This window comes from Triturus cristatus, chromosome 2_1, assembly GCF_964204655.1.
Source record: "Triturus cristatus chromosome 2_1, aTriCri1.1, whole genome shotgun sequence".
Classification (NCBI taxonomy): domain Eukaryota; kingdom Metazoa; phylum Chordata; class Amphibia; order Caudata; family Salamandridae; genus Triturus; species Triturus cristatus.
Window position 1 is genome coordinate 16050452 of NC_140581.1, and position 24558 is coordinate 16075009.

At 50.5% G+C, this 24558-nt stretch overlaps 1 protein-coding gene across 7 annotated transcripts in view; it reads right to left on the reverse strand.

Annotated features, from left to right (window-relative positions):
- Positions 1-24558, reverse strand: part of TLN1 (talin 1) — an 880838-nt gene that overhangs the window by 198993 nt on the left and 657287 nt on the right. For all 7 annotated transcript variants that reach the window (XM_085627686.1, XM_085627681.1, XM_085627685.1 and 4 more), the window contains one exon: positions 7069-7188. In XM_085627686.1, the coding sequence (XP_085483812.1) occupies positions 7069-7188 (120 nt within the window). The remainder of the gene's footprint in view (positions 1-7068; positions 7189-24558) is intronic.

A 24558-nucleotide genomic window follows, 5' to 3' on the forward strand; every position in this document is an offset into this window, starting at 1 on the left:
AAGGTCGAACTCCTGGAGATAAGATAAGCACAGGAGGGGCCACAAGGCAGGACCAAACTTACACCCTCAGTGGTACAGGGATGGCCAGGTGCAGACTGCCAACACAGTGTTGGGCAACCTCTGCAATTCAATGGGGGAGATCGGTTTTGAAAAGAGGCTGAAGGTCCTGGCCAGGAGGTCGGATGAAGAAAGCCCACAACTGCCTAGGTAGATAGTGAGGCTGGGGGCACAGGGACACCGCTGGTCGAGCTCGCCAATTCCCAGGGGCTTTGGGTGCAGGGGTGTCTTTTTCCGTCGGGAACAGCTTACTGGGCAGGTCGCAGTAAGGGGGAGTCTTCGGAATGAGGCAGCAGGCGTCAAGGTGGAGTACAACAAGAGTCAGCCCACGGTGGACTCGGACTTAAAATCGTTGGGGAACCTTTGCAGGACCACTTGAACTCGGGCAGTGGGCGTCTGGTGCAGAGGTGGGCAGTTTTGGGGTTCCTCAGGGCAGAGTTCTGGTTTTAAAGTTGAGTTCTTCTCGGACAAGTCTGCTGTCCACGGGAGTTGCTTGATCTTTATTGAAGTCCTCCCAGGGCATTGGAGGTAGCTGGGACTTTCTGGACAAGTCGACTTTTTGTAGTAGCAAGGGTCGAAAGGCAGCAGAAAGGCCGGCAGGGCTGGTGCAGAGTCGCGGTTCCCTTTTTCTTGCTTAGAATGCTCTTTGGCGTGTGGGCTTCATAGGTCATCGGGAATCTGATTTCAGGGTCTAGTGGTGCCACCTAAATACTAGATTTACGGGCGTCACAGAAGAGTGACGGGTAGGGACCAATGGGTGGCCTGGGGTTTCTACACCCTCTATTATGCCACCCTCCCGTGGGAGGGGGGTGTAGCCCTAATCGTGATTGAATAAGTCCCACCATATTCAAGATGGTGGTCACTGAAAAAAATGCTTCTCTTCGCCTCCAGCACGCGAGAGGTGGAGTTGGCAAAGGTGGGCACACCTCCGATTCTCCCCAAGTTTTCCCACCGGTTCTCCCCAAGTTTTCCCACCGGTTCTCTTGACAAAGGTGGGGTTGAACCGGGGGATGCCATCTGCTGCTAGCAGCAGAGGCTGGGGTTGCATTACAAAGGCAGCAAGGCCTTAGAAGCTTTCCTCTCGAGCACTGAGCTTGACCACCACTTCGAGAGGTAAGTTGGGAACTTGGGGGTTGGCTAGGAACTGTTGGTCGGACCCCCCAAGGCTGTGGTGCGTCAGGTGCAGGGGTGCGTTTTAGGGTCAGATCTTCTTACCAGCTCCTGGTTGCAGTTGGGGGGACCGATCGTATTTAGGCTGCAGGTGTTGGCTGGAGGTTTGAGGCAGGTCAGGGGTCACTGGATTTCAGGTCGGGATAGCCGGAGGGAACTATTCGTGGTGCATGCCCCCTCGAGCTCGGGCCGTGGACGGCTGGTGCAGAGTGGTGCGGATTTGCAGTGTCTGGCCGGAGCCAGAGGTTGGAGATGAACAAATCCAGTGCTCACGGGAAAGACAGTCTTTGTGGTTGAAGGCAGGTAGGTCCTCCAGAGTTTGAGGTTCCTGGCCGAAGGACACACCGGGATTTCGCAGGAGCAGGTTCAAGGTAAAGACAGGCCTGTAGGGCTGAGGCCAAGTCAGTGGGCATCTTCCTCTTGTTAGCTTCAGCACAGCTGTTCTGTCCTCCTTTTCTTGTAGTTTCTTCTGGTCTGAGGAAGCAAGGTTCAGGGGTGCCCCTAAATACAAGATTTAGGGGTGTTACAGGTAGGTAAAAAGGTTGGGACCAATGGGTCCCTTCCCTGGGATAGGTACAGCCCCATTATGCCACCCTCCAGTGGGAGGGGGGCATAAGCCTTTCCCTGGTTGGCTGAGTCCCCCCATCTGCAAGATGGCGGAGACTGGGAGTTGTGCTTCACCTCGCCTCCCCCACCCGAGGGGTGGAGTTGGCAGAGGTGGGCACACCTCTCTTCCTCACTTGTTTTTCCCGGCGGTTCTCCCGGCCAAAGTGGGGGCCAGAACCAGAGGGGACCAGTTGCTGAAAGCAGCAAGTGCCATGGGGAAGCTCACAAAGGCGGCAAGCCTTTGAAGCTTCTCCTTCGTGAACCCTGCCCATCCTGGGGGAGTAGGCTTGGCACCTCGTCCCAGGATGTGCATTGTTTCAGGCCCCCCCAAGAGCAGCAGGCTCTCGATCTAGGGTTCCAGAAATATGTCTAGTGGTGGCAGTTGAAAGCAGTCACTCAGTCTGGACAGTAGTGGAAGGTCGTTTTTGCACTTACAATGTCTAAGAATGGACTTAGACGCTGTAGGGGTACAGGGCTCATGCACCTGGACCCTCATCACTGGTATAGTGCACCCAGCTAGAGGGGTGACTGTTCTGTGCCAGGGCAGTGGGTTTTTAGGCATGGCACACAGGGATGTGTGCCATGTCGGCTCTTCAATTTTCTCTGCACCAAAACACACAGCCTGCAAAGGCCTTGTGTGTGTGTAAGGGTACAGGGCCTCTAATGCTTGCACAATAAGTGCTGCAGTCCTTAGAGGTCTTCCCTGGTCACAGTGTCCTGGGTACCATTTGCCAGGGGCTGACCTGTGGCCAGAGATGCCAATTGGGTTTGGGTTAGTTTTGGGGAAAGAACACAGGCCCTGGGAACCTAATTGGCAGGGACCCAGGGCACATCAAGTTAAAAGTGCACCAGTAGTCTGGCAAAAAGTGTGTGGTGGGGGAGGGGTTACTGCAACAGAAACCCAGTTTCTCACACACAGACAGGGTAACAATGCACCAAAAGTGTGTCAGGGTAGCAAAGCAGTGAAACACACATGCAGACAGTCAGGGCAACAACGCACAAACAAAGGCTGAGCAACAATAGACTGGCACACACACAAACACAGAGTCAGAACAACAATGAGCTGACACACAAAGTCAGCGTAACGATGCACTGTTGCACAGTCAGGGTGAGAATGCACCAGAATACACACACAAACAGGGCAATGATATACAGCCCCTGTGAGAAAGTGGCTCTGTATATACTGTTCCTTAATAGGTACAGGGTGTGTACAGAGTCCTCAGTCCCCCAGGGTTTGACAGAGGTTAAAGTTAGGTATAACCTTACTCTCTAAAGTGGTAGCTTGGTCGAGCAGTAAGGCAGTATCACAGGACAGTGTAAAGCATTTGTTATACACACTCCGTCAGCAAATGGTCTCACACACTCAAAAACTAAACTCTAGGCCAATGGTTTATATATAAAAAAATATATGCTTGTTTTATTTTAGAACCAACAATTGGATTTAGAAATATACTTTCTCAGAATGAGATGTTTTACATAAATACTTTTGCAATATGCAATTGACTTTTGTAAACAGTTACAAGTGGCTGCAATAGGCAACTCTATTTTAAACACAACAATGCATTGAGCTCAATGGAAATTTCAAGTTATTTGCAACAGATTACTTTTTAGATTACTTTTGGAATTCAAGGACTGGATCCTAGATTCAGTCCTGGGTCAGTACTTAGAATCAAGTGATGAAAGTCGACTTAATTACTGCAATGATTTTTAAACAATATTTAACTATTTCAAAAGTTGACACTTAGAAAATGTTTCAAAGAAGACAACCAATGATTCCCTTTGGAAGAAAATTCAAGTTGCAGGTACAGTATGTTCTCGTTACTTTTGTAATCCAGTACTGGGACCTTTATGCAAAACAGGTAAGTAATTACGTTTTCAGATGTTATACGATTTTTAAAGAATATTTAAAGATTGCAGAAATTGACACTTAAAAAATTTCAACGAAAAACAGTCAATGATTTCCTATGGAAGAAAATTGGGTTACGGGTAAGTACAGTTGTAAGTATTTTTCAGAGTCAGTGCTGGGAACCAAGATCCAGCACTGGGAACTCACCTAAGAGCAGGTGAGTATTTTCGTTTTCGTTACTCGGCTGATTTTTGGTGAATGTTTTAAGATTTTAAAAGTCCACACTTAGAAGAAATTTCAAGAAAAAGCCAGTCAATGTTACCCTATGAAGAAAATAGAGTTATCGGTTTAAAGGTAAGTACTCGACTAGCAGAGTTGAGGTTCTGGGCATAGACTCAGGGGTCCCCCAGGGTCAGGTAGGTACAGTTGGTTCACTCTCAGCGACTCTAGGGCGGCCGGGTGCAGAGAGAGTTAGGCCCAATGTTATCCTATGAGGGATAGGGGGGCCTTGGTTGGTGGCTGCTAACTGGCAAGCCAAGCGGCTGTGGGAGCTGGGCTCCTGGTCACTTACTCAGGGCAAGTGGGGAAGTAGGTAGGTGTAGAGGTTGCACTGCCAGGGCCACTCGGACGGCTGGGTGCAGGGTGCTTTTGAGCCTTCGGGCGCTCAATTGATTTCAATGGGAAATCTCCGGTTTAGAAAAAGACTGCAAGCTCGGGGACGAGGATTCTTCAGGTGCCACCACCACTTCAAGAGGTAAGTTGGGTAGTTGGAGGTTAGGTAGGTACCCCGGGATTGGGCACAGGGGGCCGGAGGGCGCCGCGTGCAGGGGTGCCTTTTGGTGTTGGGAAATCTTACCCTCTGTTGATCGCGGTAGGGGGGGCACCTTGTTCTGAGGCTGCAGGTTTCTTCAGGAGTGTCGAGGGAGGTCCTTGGGTGCCGGACTCAGGGTCACAGTCGCCGTGGGGTCGTCCTCGGGGTCTTTGTTCACTCCGGCACTGGCCAGGCTTGGCTGGTGCAGTGTGTGCTGGGTTCGCGGTTCCGGGCTGCCATGGATTAGAGGTAGGTTTTGAGTAGATCCTCTACTCATGGGAGTCCCAGGGGCTTGGAGCCAAAAAGGTAGCCAGGTCCTCCGGGGTTGGTGAGGTTGCTGGCCACAAGAGATGCCGCGCTGGAGCAGGAGCAGGTTCGAGGGTCGACAGGCCGGTAGGGCTAGGGCCAAAGCAGTTGGTGTCTTCCTCTTTTTAGCAGCTGCAGGGCAGGTCTTTGTTCTTCTTGCTCTTCTTTGTAGGTTTGAATCTGGAATCTGGGGACGGAAGGTTCAGGGTGCCCCTAAATACTGGATTTAGGGGCGTTACAGGTAGGTGAAGGGCAGGGGCCAATAGGTCCCTGTCCTGGGGTGGGTACACCCCCTATCCTGCCTCTCTCCTGTGGGAGGGGGGCAGGAGCCTAGTCCTGATTGGGCAGGGCTTCCCATCTTCAAGATGACGAGAGCCCGGAGATGTGCTTCACCTCGCCTTCCCCACCTGAGGGGTGGGGTTGGCAGGCTGGCACATCCCCTGTCCTTATTTGGGGTTTCCGGCCAAGCTTCCGCCAGATTGGGGGGTTTCAGTGGCCTGGGGAAGCTCACAGAGGCGGAATGCCTTTGAATCTTCCCCCTGCCCATCCTGGGGGAGGAGATTTAGCACCTCGCCGAGGATGTGCATTGTTGCAGACCCAGGAGAGCAGGGGCTCTCCTACCCAGGGGTCCGGCAACATGTCTGCTGTGTGGCAGCCTCGGCAGCCTCAGAACAGACGTGGATTGTAGGTTTAGGTTTCAGGGGGCCTCCCTAAGATGCCCTCTGTGGTGCTTTGTACATTAAATCACACACTGGCATCAGTGTGGATTTAATGTGCTGAGCAGTTTGATACCAAACTTCTCAGTCTTCAGTGCTGCCATTATGGTGCTGTGGAGTTCGTGTTTGACAAGCTCCCAGCACCATATACTCTTAGCTGGCAGCACTGCACTTACAGGACCCAGGAATGGACCTGGGTACTGTAGGGGCACAGGGCTCCTGCCTCTGTGCCCACACCACTGGTATAGGGCACCCAGCTAGAGGGGTGGCTGATGTATGCCAGGGCAGTGTAGGTTGTGGGCATGGCACACAGGGATGTGTGCCATGTCGACTCTCTGTTTTGTCTTGTATCCAGACACTCAGCCTGCAAGAGCAGTGTGTGGGTGTTAGGGTACAGGGCCTCTAAGGGTGGCACAATGAGTGCTGCAGCCCTTAGAGGCCTTCCCTGGTCACAAGGCCCTGGGTACCTAGGGTACCACTTACCAGGGGCTGACATGTGGCCAGGGTTTGCCAATTTGGGTTTTGGCTGTTCGGCAGTTTTTAGGGAGGGAACACAGGCCCTGGCCACCTGATTGGCAGGAGCCCAGGGCACAACAAGGAAAAGTGCATCAGCTATTAGGCAAAAAAAAAGGGGGGGGGGGGGGGGGGGTTACTGCGGCAGACCCCCACGACACCCACACACACATACACACACACACCAAGTCAGGGTAACAATGCCGAGACAGAGTTCGGACAACAATAAACGGACACACAAACCAGGGCAACGAGGCACCAATACACGGTTAGTCCAATACACCTTTTCAGTCAGTACAAGGATGCCTCACCAGGCAGCCCGACGATGCATCATCACAGCGATACACCACCCAGGCACCAACATAAGACCAATCAAGCACAAACTCATGACATCTCCCATGAGATCATAACAGCATATGCCGCACTGCCTCAGCGCACCCTGTCACACCTCCACCATGCACAGGCCAACATGCCCCTTTACCGGCCAAAAGCAAAGATGGCATATTTCCTTCACTGTCCGAAAGGCAACACAAAAAAGCTTCCCTTAATGGCTAAAAGCAAAAGAATGACCTCGATGGACCACAAGCCCATATTGACACCACCAGCATAGTGCACCAAGCAAAGCACTACCATAGCATGCCAATCAAGGAACCAGACTAGCCAATCCAATTAAGAACCAATGTAGCCTGCCATAGACAGCATCAAAAGAGTCTGTCATAGAAGCTGCAGACTCCCCGCTCAGCACAGGAACAGCTTGTTTGAAAATCTCAAGGCCATCCTGCCTAGCCAGCCCTCTGGCCTCTGTAAACCACCGCCATAGTGACCTCTTCGAGGACACAAACCTCTTCGAACGTGCTGCCAACCCACACTTTCAGAGCTCGCAACTAAACAATCCTGTTGCCAACACTGCCCGATGGGGCAACTTGATGCCAATCTTTTCGTTCAATTTGGTCAACTCTGGCTCTACAACTCTGTTTCAGAATATTTTCTAAAACTCAACGGCAATATGACACTTTCAACGCATATGGCTGCCGGGGTCTCACCTCTTCGTTCTCTGCGGTCATGGCTGCTGGTTTGGCTTGGTGTGCTAGTTGTCCATAGTCACTAGTAAGCTGGTTGGCCAACGTGCCCAGCTCATCTGGATTTGTACTGGATTTGGTGACCTACACAAATAACAAAATAATTATAGATAAAAATCTGCAAGTATAATTAACATCTTATAATGAGATAAATGGGGCCATTTAAAACAGAAACACAGACAATATCTTTAAGAGGGTATTTGGGAAAGTGATACCAACTCTAACATCGTGAACCAGTGTGAAGTAAAGCACGCAGGATACACCAGAGCAGCACTACACTCAAGCACCCAGAGCTCTGACATCACACCGGCTGCTGCTCATAGCATTTGAGGCAGTGTGGAACCAACCAAAAGATGTTCAGTAACAAGGAACCTCAGCAGGGAATCAATCGATCAGCATTTGTGGAGCGTGGCACGCTCACCAATTGGGGCTATTTGGGCGCCTGGATGTGTTGTCTCAGCGGTGCCACTCCCAATGCAACAGGTCTTGAGGAAACGGAAGGAAACGAGCACAAAAAGGCATAACATAGGGCAGAAAAACAAGCAGAAAAGGTAAAGCAGAGGGGAGGAGAAAAGGCAAAACGGAGGGCAGAAAAACAAGGAGAAAAGGCAAAACAAATGGCAGGAAAATGAGCAAAAAAGGCAAAACAGGGCAGAAAGACAAGGAGAAAAGGCAAAACATAGAGGCAGAAAAATGAGCGAAGAAATGGCAAAGGGGAGGGTAGAAAAAGAGCACAAAAGGCAAAACAGAGTGCAGAAAAACAAGCAGAAAAGGAAAAACAGGGCAAGAAACGAGCAGAGGAGGCACAGTAGAAGGCAGTAGGTAGAAAAGAAGCAAAGGGTAGCAGACTGCGGGCAAGGTGGACAGGAGAACTGTCGCAGGCAGAGCGGCACGAGTACCTGCTTAATGGGATCGTGCTGCGGCCTCCATTACGTACCTCCTGTGGGGAGGGCGGGGCTCTGGGTGGCGGGAGGAGGGAAATGGCAGGAAGATGAAAGAAACAAGCAGGAAAGGCGCAACAGAAGGCAGGAAACGGGCAGAAAAGGCAAAACGAACAAGTTACTTACCTTCGGTAACAATATAACTGTTGAGACATTTATTAGTCAGACCCTCCAGGATGTCTCAATTTCGCGATTTGCAAAAAAATCGCGAAATCGGCAGTCTTGTAAAAATGCCGCGATTTTTACAAAAACTGCCTGAGAAATTTCTCTCAATTCCCAACTTTTGGAAAACTAGCAGCTCTTGTGGCCATCTCGTTGAAGCGCTCGCTTTGATTGTCTGTGACCGACTCTCGGCAGCCCCCTGACTCATGGAGTGACCAAGGCCCCTCCTATGGCAGGCCAGCACGGCCAGACACAGGAGATGGTCCAGGCGAGAGGTCTGGGGCTCTGGGGCTTGAGGTGGACTCAGTCACAGACAATCAAACATTTCTCGGCAGCCCCCTGACTCCTGGAGTGACCAAGGCCCCTCCTATGGCAGGCCAGCACGGCCAGACACAGGAGATGGTCCAGGCGAGAGGTCTGGGGCTCTGGGGCTTGAGGTGGACTCAGTCACAGACAAACAAACATTTCTCGGCAGCCCCCTGACTCCTGGAGTGACCAAGGCCCCTCCTATGGCAGGCCAGCACGGCCAGACACAGGAGATGGTCCAGGCGAGAGGTCTGGGGCTTGAGGTGGACTCAGTCACAGACAATCAAACATTTCTCGGCAGCCCCCTGACTCATGGAGTGACCAAGGCCCCTCCTATGGCAGGCCAGCACGGCCAGACACAGGAGATGGGTCCAGGCGAGAGCTCTGGGGCTCTGGGGCTTGAGGTGGACTCAGTCACAGACAAACATTTCTCGGCAGCCCCCTGACTCATGGAGTGACCTTGCAAAAGCCGTTTTGTTCAAAGTAATTACAGGTCATTCGTGCTTTAAGACTATGAAAAAGAATGGATTTTTTAAGACAGTTTGTTTTCAGGCTCCTCGTCTTTACCGACCAGACTACCGCCAGGGAATCCAGGCGAACTGCTCATGCGGAGTTTGGATGGCGCCGCTCTTGTAATGGCCCTGTTCAGTTTTGGAACTGGGGCAGAAGCCCTGCCCCCACCAGCACCTCATAGGTAGGCAACTTGTGGACTCGCCTAGTGGGACTCCTAAATCTGCCCACTCCTGTCTCCCCAGTCTTAAGTCCTTTATCGGACCACATCTTGCCACTCGTTTCAATACATACATTCCAGGGAACTACCACTGTGTAACAAGAAAACCCCAGAGAAGCAGCCTCTGTGGTTTGGGCCTCCCTACAACCTGTGCTCAGACAAAACTCCTCTGCATGGCTCGGAAAAGCTGTGCTGCTCTTCCCTTCAACATTTTTCAGGTTTACCCTTTGTTTCTAAATCATGGATGTCCATCACACCTACAGAAAGCTTTAGCTATTGTCCTACTGACCTGCTGCCCACACCACTAACACACACAGAGCAGGCCCACAGTAAGCCCGGGGCTCATGGTTTTCTTGCTGATCTCAGCTTCCGGCCAATGCCATGGATTTCTTCCCTATTCTTGGGACTGTCCCATCCCTGGACACCTCTGTACATGGTTTCTCAATCAACAGTTGATTTAGCCTCCAAAGCTGATGAGGTCAGACTTGTCTTTTTTTGCACTCTATGGAGGTACATGGCTTTCCTCCCTCTCCTGCCCACTCAACGTATCCCCCACTTTCCTGCTCCTCTTTATCTCCACTTCCTTTTTCCATTTTTTTGTTTCTGTTTTTTTGTGACTGCTTGTATAGGTGCCCAGCACTGCTGCTGAGCCGCTGGCCTCCAAGTCTGTTGCTTGCTGCTTCTCCCATTCCCAACCCTTAAATAAAAAACCTTTTAATTTCCTCTGCTAGGACCCAGCAGCTGCACACTGCTACCAGGCAAATTTCTTATTTCTTTAACACACACAAACTTTTCTCTTTGTTCAGAAATGGCCACTAGCCACATTTAAGGGTAAAATGGAAAAATGGTAACCAAATAGCCCTGATTTACATCCATCATTCCATTGTATCCCTTTCTCAAGAGCCGGTCTCAGTTATTTGTGCACAGACATGTGCTTGTGGTCACTGTCAGCATCATTCAAGGTGAAGTGCATGCCTGGGCGAACTGCTGCACTTCAATGGAATTGCAAACACCATCTAAAATCTTTATCAAATTTTCTACAACAAATACCTCCTGCGGCACAGGATCTTGGCACCGCGTGTAGAAGTAACATTTATTGGAGCAGGGGAATAAAGACGAATAGGAGACCAAAAGTGAAACAATAAAATAAAAGCTTGTGGGCAGCCGCAGCATCGGTAGGGGCTTCAATAGCTGGTCCTAGACTGCTTTGGATGAAGCCATGGAAACTAGACTCCACTCAGAGAGGTCTACTTGAAAAATGACATTTTAGATGATCAAAACTATTTGGTAATGTACTTGATGACATGGTGCAACAAGCATTTGAAATGCAATAGGTCTCGCATTTACGCAAGTTTAATCTATTGGCATTGTAAATGACAATGCCTTTTTTTTATATTTTAAAAACGAAAACAAAAATAAAAGGAATTGTTATTTGCAATGTCAATAGCTCAAACTCCTGTTTATACTCTATGGTAGATAAGTCTGGGGAACAGACAGTATCTCCTTCCACCTAAAGGGGCAATAAAGAGGTACACAAAGGTCCGCACAGGTTAGGTGAATGGAACGCGCAAGGTTCGGGGGAGCAGTTGTGATGAGGGAGGGTTCAGGCGCGTGAGCTCTCCGGATTCCTGCCACTTGTTAGTTACTGGATCTCCAAGCTCGTTGCCGGCTTCTTCCCAGCAGTGCATAACACACCCAGTGTATCGCCACTTCCCCTCTGCCCCCCTCCCTCTCCCTCCCAATACAGGAATATACCGGAAAGAAACAGACCACCATAGTGAGAAGTAGTTGTAAAAAGTGCTCTCGTTTTCAGTTTCCATGCATAAGCATCCAGTCCAGTACGAGTGTCTTCTTTAATGTAATAATCATAACTACAAATCCCAGAATGCAAAATGAAAATCAGGATTGACTGACGTAATCACGCGCTGACCTGGAGGACTATGTAATATACTTACAGTTCTCACGTTCACCTAATGCCACCCGTGACTGACAGACTCTGTTAATATTTAGTACACTCACAGTGTAAACTTTAGGCTTTGTTTTGTCTGGAGGCGCTGATAACATGAATTAATTATTACCCAACACGATGTGCTTTTGAGAAGGTATTATCACAAAGATGCTAAGGCTGAGTGCCCCGTCTGCAAACTGGAGCCGTGACCTTCGGGTAACACACATCACAACAATGGTTGAAGTACTTAGGCAATGACGCCGGACCAGGCGGGTGCCCAGGAGGTGGCAGAAGGCAGGGAAGGGGGGAGACAATACAATTTCGCTGTTTCTGCCATCAGGAAGTGCATGTAATACTTAAACAAGCTGACTCCGTGGAGCCGACAGGGGGAGGGAAACTGAAAGCGCGCGATGCACGCACTGCCAGCCTCCGGGGACAGGAGATGTGCACACGTACAAGGTGCACATCTCCTGTCCGTATGTGTACACATCTCCTGTCGCGCGTGCCATCTCCTGTCTCCCTTCGGCACAGAAAGCGGCAACAATGGAGTCTCGCAAGGCGAAGCAGCGCATGCGCTGCGTTCGCTAGCAACACCTAAAAAGGAGCGGAAGAGTAAAAAAATTCTCAAACCTTTTAAGCTGGGGTCTATAAAGTAATCCTTTATGTTCAAGCGTCCTCTCCAAAATCTTCAGGACAAGATTCCCTTTTGAGGCCAAGCTAATGTTTGACCAAGTCGACCTATGAGGACTGGACCACGTAAGCAGGAGGTGACCTCCCTATGCAGTCTGTCTCACTTATTTGGATCAGTCACTACGATCCTGTGCCCTAGGGAGCCTGAGGAAGAGGTGTCCTGCCTCACGGATCCAGGAGGCAGTGATGCCCCGGCAGGGGTGCATACATGGGTGCTAGAACATCCCAGGGAGCTCCCTCTTAGGAGGTTAGGACTGGAGCTGCGCTTCTGTAGAGCTACAGACACTTTAGACATGCCTAATTCAAAGTAGAACACTCTGCTAAAACACTTTCCATTGATTTCAGGCTGAAAATGAATGATTATGAGTAACAAAGTGCCGCAAAATTGCAGCTAAATTTCCATATTTGTGCTGCTAAATTTCCATGTGTGCAGCTTAATTTGCTAACCCATGCCACAGTATCCTGGGGGGTCTGATTAGTTATAGATTCTTTACCTTAGAATTGCCCCCAGGTGTCAGACTGGATTCGGAGAAATGTTTTTGTAGCAGTAACTTTGCGCGTTGGTAGGTTGCGTCGGTCGACTCCGCGTTAGTCGTCGTCTGCGTGATCGCTGGAATGATGTCGCGGTATCTACTTAGATGCCGCCCTCGCCCGCTGATGTCAGTTCTTTACACGACATTCCACGCCAGAAGCGCAGAGCCATGCAAGACACTGACCACTGGTGCACAAAACTAGGGCCCTGAAAGGGAGTCCCTTACACCAGAAGTCAGATCACAGAACAGGGAGGATGGGTGGGGCGGTAAGGAATCTATAACTAATATATGTCTCTTACAGATATATCGTTACCAAAGGTAAGTAACTTGTTCATCTGAAAGAGATTCCCTACCTTAGAATAGATACCCCAGCAATACCAAACCCCGCAGGTGAGTCTGCGAAAAAAGTTCCCACCAGAAAGTCCTGGAGAACTGAACGGCCAAAGTAGCCCTCCATCCGGACTTGAGTATCCAGGCAAAAGTGTCTAGGGAACGTGTGCAGCAATGCCCACGTGGCTGCCTGGCAGATGTCATTGAGAGGGACTCCGTGTCCCAAAACAGTAGTGGCTGCCGTCGCCGTGGTGGAGTGGGCGCGCAATCCTACTGCAGCTTCCTTCCAAGGAATAGCATACTTTGATGCAAAGAACAACCCACCGAAAGATGGTCCGTTTTTGCACAGCCCAACCTTTTTTGGAGCCTACATAGCAAACAAAGAGTTGATCGTCCACCAGGAATTGCTTTATACGATTCAAATAAAAGGATAGCGCAAGTTTTGGATCTAGACGGTGGAGTCTTTCTTCCTCTTTAGAAAGATGTAGGGGCAGGAAAAAGGTGGGCAAAGTGATAGTATGTCGAATGTGGAAAGAGGTAAACACTTAAAGGAGGAAAGAAGGCCGAGTTCTGAGGACAACCTTGTCCGGATAAACAGCAAGGAAAGGAGGCTTAGAAGAAAGAGCCTGAAGCTCACTCACCCTGCGAGCAGAGGTGATGGCAATCAGGAGGAAAATGCTACTTACCAGTAAGCATCTGTTCTTGAATAGTTAGTGCCTGTAGTCCACTGACCCTTCTAAGGGAAGTAATAGCTACTAGGAAAGCAACTTTCCAAGTTAGAAATTCTATCTCACATTTGTGTAGAGGTTCGAAAGGAGGACCTATTAGTCTTGTGAGAACTATGTTTAAATTCCACACAGCTGAGGTGGTACCCTGGGAGGAATTATTCCTTTGAGGCCTTCCATAAATGCTTTGATGGCAGGTACCCCGAAGAGCGACAAGTGTGGTCTATTTTGTAGGTAGGCTGCTATGGCAGTGAGATGTAACGTAATAGATGTGTACGTTAAGTTACACCTTTGGAGATGCAGTAGATAACCTATGATGTGTTGAAGAGACACATCTAAAGGATTGATGGGGTTGTTGTGACAATATATCACAAATCGTTTCCACTTGGCTGCGTAGCAGGCTCTAGTGGTGGGGTGTCTAGCTTCTCTGATAATATTCATACAGTCAGGGGGAAGGTGTAGGTAGCCAAACTAGGACCTCAGGAGCCAGATTGCTAGGTTGAGCTGTGCTGGGTCCGGGTGTCTGATCTCTCCACGGTTCTGGGTTAAGAGGCTTGGGGAGAGGTGTAGTTTTTGGTGCGGGACTACGGATAGTTCCAGTAATGTGGTGTACCACGGTTGTCTGGCCCATGTTGGAGCAACTAGGATGAGAGTCAGTGAGTGTTGCTGCAGTTTGCGCACCAGTAATGGAATGAGTGGGAGAGGCGAAAAAGCATACGCAAATCTGCCTGACCAATTCATCCATATCGCATTGCCTTTGGACAACGGGTGTGGATATCTGACGGCGAAGCTTGGGCATTTGGCGTTTTCGTGTGTAGCGAAGAGATCTATCTCTGGATGCCCCCACATCTGGAAAAATGGTTGAAGAACTTGTGGATGAAGTGCCCACTCGTGAATCTGTTGCGTTTGATGACTTAATAGATTGGCTATGTTGTTCTGGACTCCCGGAACATGTTGGGCTACGAGAAAATGTTCTGAGGAATAGCCCATCTCCATATGCTTTGCGCCAGTTGAGAGAGCTGTAGGGAGTTTGTCCCGCCTTGTTTCTGTATTTAGTACATGGCTGTCATGTTGTCGGTGCTTCTAGGACAGCCTTGCCTGATATTTGTTTCTGGAATGCTTTTAGGGCTAGGAATATGTCTAGTAACTCCAGGTGATTGATGTGGATACCTTATGTTGAGGTGTCCACCTGCCCTGCATGGTGATGTAATAGATGAGCTTCCCAGCCGGAGAGCGATGCGTTCGCTGTTAGCACAAACTGTAGAACCGGCTCGATGAACGGTCGCCCTTTGGAAAGGTTTTTGTGTGTTCCACCACTGCAGAGAGCGATGTGTGCGACCGTCCACCAACACTAGATCTGTCAGCTGACCTTGAGCCTGGTTCCACTGACGTGCCAAATGCAAAAACAACAATTGATGGACAGAATGCAGAACAATGTCATACATTCACCCCAGTACAGAGATCTGAGCCTAAACCATCGTTTTTTTGCTCACCATGCCATTCCAGTTTGAACCCAGCCATATGCAAATCAGTCTTGACCCTGTGCCTCATGACGTGCCAAACATTCCTGCAGGGGACGCATCTGGAGTCTTGCATGAGGTACTATAAACATGCAAGATGCCATCCTCCCTATCAACTGCATGAACACTCGAGCTGGAAGAGAGTGTTGCGGCTGAAAGTTTGTTATGAGGCTTTGTATGCTTGCTATCCTGGCTGGGCTGGGATATGCAAGTGCTTTTGAGGTGTTGATTGTGGCACCGAGGTATTGTTGGATGTGGGACAGTTGTAGGTGAGACTGTAAACCCCACGTCGTGGAGTAGTTGGATTGTGGCGTGAGTGGGATGTACACACTGATTGTATGGCTTGGCTGTTATGAGCCAGTCGTCTAATTATGGGAAGAAGTGGATGAGCCAAAACAACTGCCAGACACTTGGTGAATACGCTGGGGGCTGTGGGGACTCCGAATGGCAGTACCTTGAATTGGTAGTGCTGACCGTCCACTACAAACCTTAGATATGTCCTGTGAGAGGTGTGAATGGGAATATGGAAGTTGGCGGCCTTGAGATCTAGAGTGACAAGGAAATCGCCTTGTGAGAGAAGAGGAAGAACCTGTTGAAGCGTGACCATGTGAAAATGGTCTGATTGTATGTACAGGTTTAGGGGTCTGAGGTCTAAGAAAGGTCTCCGAGAGCCGTCCTCCTTTGGATTGAGGAAGTATAGGGAGTAAACTCCTGTGTTTTGTTGAAGCAGGGGGACTGGTTCTATTGCATGTTTTTGTAGGAGGAAGATTACCTCCTGCTTTAGCAGCGATAAATGTTCTGGTGACATTGGGCGCTGTCTGGGTGGTATGTAGAGGTGAGTTCTAGACAATATCCTGATTGAACGATTTGTCTTACCCACCTGTCTGTGGTGATGTTGTTCCAAACAGGTAGGAAATGTAGCAATCTTCCCCCGACTGAAGTGGAGTGGTCCAGGGGGAGTGTAGGGAAGTCATTGGGTAGGGGTGGAGGCAGAGCGAGTATGGTTGGTCTTGCCTCTACCTTCGTTATTATTGCCTCTATAGCCTCTTCTTTGATAACCTCTGGTGAATGTGGTCTGGGTGGGAGTCTTATAGGACGTGGAGGGGCTGTCAGAGGAGTAGCCTCTGGAGGTGCCCTTGTAAGAGGAGTGACAAAAGGAACGTCTGGGAGCTTGCGATTGCAAGGCTCCCATTGATTTAGCCGTGTCGGTGTTGTTTTTCCATCTTTTCTAGAGATGAATCCACAGCAGGCCCAAATAGAGGTTCCTGATCAAATGGCTGGTTAAGGATGGAAGTTTGTACTTCAGGTTTAAAACCTGAAGTGTGCAGCCATGCATGTCTACGCAGAAGGACACTTGTGTTGATGGCTCGGGAGGCGGTGTTTGTGATGAGCTTACCCTCTTGTATGAGGTCGTTGGCTTTGGTTTTGTATTTGTCAGGAAGGTGCTGCAATAGGGTCTCTAGCTCGTCGTAGTGTGCCCTATCCTATCTAGCCAACAAAGCTTGTGTGTTGGTAAATTCGCCAAATGTTGGCTACTTGTGACGCTGTGCGTTTACCAGAAGCGTCCAAGAGTTTCGATTCCTTATCGGGAGGCGGAGCATTCCCGGACGTTTGTGAGTTAGCCCTCTTTCTGGCGTTGGAGACCACTAAAGAATCCAATGGTATTTGTCCCTTGATGTAAACGGGTCTGCTGGGGCAGATTTGTATTTTTTCTCTATCCTGTGGTTAATAACTCTAGCCCTAACAGGATCTTTGAACACCTCAGGTGCGTGTTTAATTACCCCTTTTAACATACTGAGAACGGAGGTGGACTTTTGTTAAGTATCAAAAGTGTCCATTAAGAAATCCTCTTCCACAGGGTCTGTATGTAAAGCAACCCCGTGGTATTGTGCAGCTCTGTTAACAAGCTGGGTGAAACCTATGGTATCCTCTGGAGGGGAAGGTCTAGAGAGGTAGATGTCATCTTGTGGTACATTAGGGACATCTGATGTATTGTAATCGTCCCAGGGGTCTAGGGTATAAGGCGGACTAGGATCCCCTGTGGTTTAAAATCTACACCCTCCCCCGTGTCATCAGAGGTGTCATCAAACTCCACTGGTGGAGGAGATGGTGTAGGCGAGTGGTGTGGTGGGGGAGGTGGAGAAGTGAGTCTGAGAGGAGATGTTGCAATGTCTCTTCTTAGGTGGAGATGGAGCCGTTAGAGGCGTGTCCATTGGTCTCTTCTTGGAACTGAGAGTAAGTTGACCTGTTTTTGGGTCTCTTAGAAGAGTTTTTTAGGTGGGATCCAGCTTAAAAAGCTCTTCTTGTGGAGGCTGGTGTTTTGGCGCCGATTTTTTTCGGTTCCGAGGGCTAGCGTGCCACCGAATCTGGGGTGGATTTGTGCTCTTTCGGCTTTGAAGCATGAGATTTTTTAGTCTATGTAGCAGCCTGAGGAACCGGTTGTTTTTTCGGTTCCGATGGTTTTTTCGGTTCCAAGGGTTAAGAATGTGAAATTTTTGTTAGTGTCTTTTTACTCTGTTTCGATGACTTTTTCGGAGTCAAGGGGTCAGAGCCTGTTGGTTTCGGTGCCGAGTGTGTCGATGTGGAGGCAGTGGTCGGCAGGAGGTGGAGGAAGGTTTCTTTTTGGGTGCTGGGGTTTGGGTTTCGGCACCGATGCCAGGCTGATTCAATCCCGAGTGGCCTGAAGGCTTAGTTGTCGACTTCTTTGCCGGGCCTGAAGGCGGGGCGTGCGAAGTATAGTCTCGATGTACACCTAGGCCCGAAGGTAAAGGTGTTACCGAAGCCTTTTCTGGTGGGGGGAGGGGGTCGGCGTCACTACTTACGACCTGCTGCCCAGGAGTGATGTCGTCGGAGTCATCGGAGGCACTGATGGGGCCTTCTTCAATCCGCTCCTGTTCTGGTACAAAGACGCCCTCCTGGAAGACGTCGTCGGGAATGGATGTTGACGAGTGAGCCATTGTTCTTCGAGCTAGACGATCCCCAATGGTTTTCTTGGAGCGGAAAGAGGCGCAAGCTGGACAGTCTCTGGCCTCGTGCTCCGGTGAAAGGCAGAGGTTACACACCTCATGAAGATCTGTGTGTGGAAATTTCGACCCACATTGAGGACAAGTCTTAAAAGGAGTTCTTTCCATGAGCCAAATCTAATGGCCTAGGTAGGCCCGAAGGCCTTAGTCGACGACCGGAATCGAGGACTTCGAACTTGAAGAGATGCGCGATGACTAAGGATAACAATACCGGAGAGAGGGTGAAGGATTGGGCGTCGAAAGTTGGATTGGTAATGGCACTGAACTGGAGCGCGATAAACACATCCGAGCCCGATGGCGGAAAAAAAACAATCTGGGGATGGAGCCGATGCCCAAGCGCACTATGATCCAAAGGATAAGTCACCTATCTCGTGACTTCCAGACTTTTCCAAGACAAAAACAAGTGCAAACATCCAGGCCCAACACCAGATGGCGATCCATACTCAGTGTGTGATCTGCAGCTCATATGCCTCGAACAGACAGTTTTCAGAGTTAGAAGTCTGAGAGGACATATATGTAGTGGCTCGAAAGAGTGCACATGAGGTAGGTAAAGACCATATTCAAGTGCCACTGGAGCATTACGAAAGGAGTAGGAGGATAGAGATGAGTAATACCCTTTTAGAAACCTATTTACAATAGGGGACTTGAAATAAGAAGGTTGATCTGGAAGGCGAAGGAAGGCCGAAATGGCCGAAAGATTGCCTTTAAGGGTGCCCAAAGCAGATCCCTGCTGGGCCAACGAAAGGAGGACCTCAGAAAGAGGGGTAGAAAGGGGATCCACAGCCTTTGCTGCGCACCATACCACAAATTTGTTCCATCTGCAGGCGTATACCGATTTAGTGGAGGGACGCTTGGCTGCCAAGATGACATTACAGACTTCTGGAGGAAGGTCAGAAGCGGTCAAGTGCCGCCGTTCAATCTCCACGCAAGGAAGTGGAAGCTGGACAAGTTCGGGTGGAGGACCGTCTCCTGCTGCTGCGACAGAAGATCCTCCCAAAGAGGCAGTCTGATCGGAGGATCATGTCGGGCAGCTCGGGATACCAGACTCTTCATGCTCCAATCCGGAGCCACCAGAATGACTTGGGCCCAGTTGCGCTGATCTTCAGCTCTCTGGGAAGAAGTGGTATAGGCGGAAAGGCAAATAGAAGACAGCAACTACACTTGCGACGAAAAGCTTTGCAGAGGGAGTGCCACCTTGGAAATTCCAACGCACAGAACTGACATTGCGTGTACTCTTCGGTGACCAACAGATCTAACCAAGGCTCTCCCCACTGCTGAAAGAGACCTAACACCACCTCTGAGTTAAGATGCTGTTCGTGATCCACCATGGACCGACAGCTGAGTTTGTCCGCCCTGGCGTTCAGGGAACGAGCCAGGTGTTGAACCATCAGGGACATGCCCTGATGTTCCAGCCATGTCCAGAGGAGAAGGGCCTCTTGACATAGGATCCACAACCCCGCCCGCCCTGTTTGTTGCAGTACCACATGGCGGTGTTGTTGTCCGTGAACACCTGCACTACTCTTCCCTTGACAGAAGGAAGGAAGGCCTTCAGTGCAAGACGAATCGCCTGAAGCTCCAGAAGGTTGATCTGGAGCTCGGACTCTGCCGGAGACCAGAGGCCTCTGATCTCCGCCTCTCTCATGCGGCCGTCCCATCCCAGGAGTGACGCATCTGTCACCACCGTGAACTCTGGTTGGGGAAGGGAGAGGGATCTGCCGTCGACTCAATCCTGGTTTGATAGCCACCACAGCAATAGATGTGCAGTGCCCTCCGAGATCAGGACGTAATCAGAAAGATTCTTCTGATGCTGTGCCCATTGGAACTTTAGGTCCGACTACAGAGCCTGCATATGCGCATGATCCACCAGCAGGAGGCCATGAGGCCCAGCAGCCTCAAAGCCATTCTCACCGAAATCTGGGATAGAGGCTGAAACATCGGTATCATAGCCCGAATATCCCAAACTCGCTGCTCGGGAGGATAAGCTGATTAAAACGAGCTTTCTGAGAAGGAGTCAGGTGTGATTTCGGCACATTGATCGTGAACCTCAGCGAATGCAGATGGTCTGCCGTAGTCTGGAGGTGGAAGACAACAGCCTGGGGCGAGCCCGACTTCAACAGCCATTCGTCGAGATAGGGGAAGACTGAAACCCCTGATCTGCGCAGATGAGCTGCGATCACCTCCATCACTTTCGTGAACACCCGAGGGGCGCTGGTAAGGTCAAAAGGGAGCACGCTAAACTGAAAATGCTCGTGGCCCATCGTGAATCGTAGGTAGCGCTGGTGGGCAGGCAGAACGGCGATGTTAAAATAGGCGTACTGCAAGTCCAACGCCACCATCCAGTCTCCAGGGTCGAGGACAGACAGATCCTGAGCCAATGTCAACATTTTCCATCCGGAGGAAGCAGTTGACGTTCCCAAGATCCAAGATAGAATGCAGGCCTTTGTTCTTCTTGGGCACCAGAAAGTAGTGGGAATAACAACCACGGCCTACTTCCGGGGCAGGAACTCACTTGACAGCTCCCTTGGCCAAGAGAGCCGTGACTTCCTGGCAGAGAAGGGCCAAGTGATCCTCTGACATGCGGTGGAATGGAGGTGGCATGGAGGGAGGGGCAGTCTCTAAGGGGATGGAGTGGCCCCTTCGGACTATCTGCAAAACCCACCTGTCCAACGTGATGGTTTGCCAGTGGGGGAGGTGATGGAGGATCCTGCCGCTCACTGGCAACTAGTGGCCCTGAAAGGTCGGACTAGTTGGGTTTGGAGGCTACTGCAGAGGAGGCACTGGTGGCCTAGCCCGCTCGCTGGCCCCTAGACCCACGACGCTGGGTCCCACGTTCCCAGCCATGCAGAGGCTGGGCAGCTACTGCCGGCCTGTGGCTCTAGGATGAACATGGTGGGGCACCCCTTCCGTAGCCACGAAAGGGGCAAGAGGCAGACTGCATGGGGCAAGATGTAGTCCCGAGGTCCTAGGACCTTGCCGTAGCCCTAGAGTAGTCAAAGCGCTCAAGCGCGTGGTCTGCCTTGTCACCAAACAAGCGACGTCCATCAAAGGGCATGACCATAAGTGTAGATTGGACATCACCCGAGAAGCCTGTGGATCTCAGCCAGGCGTAGCATCTCAGGGCTACCTTTGAAATAGTCCTGCCTCACGGGTCGGCGGTGTCCAGCCCACAGCGAATGGCAAACTTTGGTGCATCTCGCCCTTCGGCAACCGCACAGGAGAGTGCGGCCCGGGCCTCCTCTGGGAACTGCTCAACCATATCCCACATGGAGTGGGTGTAACGGCCCAAGAGATATGCGGTGTTCACCATGACCGAGCGCAGGCCTAAGCTGGCAGAAGAAAACATCTTACCAAGGTGTTCCAGCTTCTTGGATTCCCTATCTGGGGGAGCAGTAGGGAACACGCCTTTGGAAGTAGAGGCTTTGACTACCAGGTTCTCAGGGGTAGGGTGTTGGGAGAGGAACATGGGATCGCCCAGAGCCTGGCGGTGGCATTGGGCGATCAACCTATCCACAGGAGGCCCTGTGCTGGGCTTGGATCAAGTGCCCAGAAGGATGTCTGTGAGGGCCTCATTGAACGGCAGCAGGGGCTTCTGAAGAGGCCGCTGCTGGCTGAAGCACCTCAGTCAGGAGGTTAGTCCTAACTGCCATCATAGGAAGCTCAAGTCCCAAGCCCTCAGCCGCCCTACGCAACACCACAGCTTAGGAGGCTCCCTATTCAGTAGCCATGGTAGGGGGAGAAAGCATGCCAAGATCTGGGGAGGTATCCAGACCACGGTTATCACCAAACTCCACTCTCCAGTCCGGATCGTTAAGTTGGTCTGCAAGAGGGTCAATAGACCCCTCCCAGTCCTCCTTACCCTCTCCTGGATGCCACTCAGGGTGATAGGGAACAGATAGGATAGGATAGAAAATTTGCACAAAAGTGCCTGTCGGTGCCGGTCAAGCTCCGTATCTAAGTTGAGGTAGAGGCTGGGGTCGCCGCCGGCTAGGGACTTAACCGGCGTTGGTGGTGTCATCAATGGATTGGGCACCAGAGGTGTCGTTAGGTCGACCTGCGCCGATCCGGATCCAGGCCCGGATACTTGGGGTCCCAGCGGCGCCGGGGACGAAGCTGCCTCCATCGAAGGCCTAGAACCCCCAGCCGAGTCTGTGGGGCCCGAAGGTGCACCGGCGGAGTTGAGCTGCCCAAAGACTGAGCGGAGGGCTTCGTAAAAACTACGAAGTTGGGCCGGGGTTGCTCCGGCTCCCGGGAAGGGAGGGAAACTCTGAGCCGAACCAGCAGCCCTCCAGGGGCCGAAGGACGACAACCATCCGCATCCCTCGTCTTGTTGGCCGATGGACAAGGAGAAGGCGAAGAGAGACAGTGCTTCTTCGCCTTCTTCTTAACCGAAAATGGAGACTTCAACGAGTAGTGGTAGTGATGGCTCCGTGACTGGTCTTGCAACCTCCCTTTTCACCGGGACCTCGAGCGGCGCGGAGCCAACCGTTGGGCCTCCAGATGCTTTCGGGACCGCTCCCGCAAAGACTTTGTGGCCATGGCTCGACAGTCGGAGCACGACTTCGGGTCGTGGACGCACTCCAGACACCAGAGGCACACTGCGGGTCCGTCACAGACATAACCTTGTGGCAGGAGCCACAAAACTTGAAGCCGGTCCGCCGATGTGACATCCCTGTGCACCAGGAGTCAAACGACTCAAAAAGAAGTCGACAAAAAGTCAAAAAAGCAATTAGTCAAAAAATGAATAGGGTACCGCTCTCTCCGGATCTGCGCTGGCTGGCGGGAAAGAGAAAGAACTGACATCAGCGCGTAGGGGCAGCATTTAAGTAGATACCGTGACGAATGCGGAGTCGACTGGCACCACCTACCTATGCGCAAGGGTACTGCTACGAAAATATTCCTCTGGATCCCGTCTGACGGCTGGGGGTAATTCTAAGGTACGGTATCTATAAGTAATAGTCTCTTTCAGATAGAGCAAGACACTAGGAGAGGAGGCGCAACAGAGGGTAGCGGATAGCGGGCAAGCTGGACAGGACAACTGTCCAAAGAGAAAAGCCAAAAATCATAGCAGAGAAACTGAAAGGCAATCAGACAGCCAAATGTGTACACACTGTGTGCATTATATCCTGTTCTTTCTTCATGGACAAAGATAGAGGATTGAAAACTCTTGATCCCAGCACTGTGATCTATATATGTGAACAGCTCCAACACGCATCAGGAAAGACTCAGCACGGCTATTGTATGTCCTTATCCATGGCATGCGGGTCAACATGTACGAGTATGTTATGTTATTGGGGATTTATAAAGCGCACAGCTACCCAAAAGGGTCGCCAGGCGCTACATGATATCTCAGTTTCATATCAATTTGCAGAGTCACCCATCTCGATTACTGAAGTGGAGTCTGATGCCCACCTTCGTCAGCAAAGAGAAAAGGCTCCGGTCTCACATAGTCCCTGGCACCGTAGAAAGCGTTGATTGCACAAACTGTCAAAAGCTGGATGCCGAGCACATTCAGCATTGCCTGAGGAAAAGGTGACTCTGCCTTTCCATTATTAAAATAAATGTCAAGGAAGCAGGTGTCTCCGTAGGGTCACAAGAGAAAAAAGTATACTAGGCAAAAAACCTCCTGGGAAGGGTAGAGATGTTCCAATATGGTGCATTAAAAAAGAGGAAAGAGCAGGCAGTAAATAGTCCAGAACTCAGCAGAGCAGGCCCTTCAAGCTGGAATTAAGACGACAAATCAAAGCTGGATAGAACGAGCTTTAAAGTCTTATTGAAAAAAAATCAGGGACAAAAATACTAGCAAGGGGCAACAAACCTGCCAAAAAAAATAGAACTCAACTGAGACACAGTGATGTTCAAACTCTCCCCCTTGTATAGTGGGGAAGAACAAGTATTAAACGCCACAGGAAATGGAAATCCCAGAAAGGAACTGAATCAGCACATTGATGCCATATTAAGTTGGGTAAGATTAGATTAGATTGGTTATATTTCAGATGAGGGCTAACATTATTGGCAATTTTAGCCTTCGAAGGAACGTGTTCTTCCTTCATAAATGGCCACCACTGGTGTCTTCCTGAACTATCTCCATGCAGACCACCGAGTTCCCTCTAGCACAGGGTCCAGCGGAGCAAACATAGAAGATGTAGGAGGCCAACAAAAGGCCTCACCACTCATTCCAAGGCCACAGACAGGCTAAAAAAACACCCAACAGCTGCACCAGTTACAGCAGAATAGGATGTGGATGGGGTTGTGTAAAGGAAGGTGTTGCCTGGGAACCCAGTGTTCTGGCCTAACACTAGGTGAGGGCAGGTTAAAGGCTGCCCTGTGGAGGAGCACAGCATGACTGCCCGAGGCTCTCTAGCACCACACACACCGATAGCACCTTGCGCAGCCCCGGGGCCACGTACACCCATTGATTGGAGTGGAAGGTTTGTGTGGAAAACAATAACAAATTTACGCACCATGTTCTAAGTGTGAATGGAAAGGTCATCCACCAAGAAATAGTCACTAGGGAATAAGTCTACAACAGACTGAAGGCACCATTTA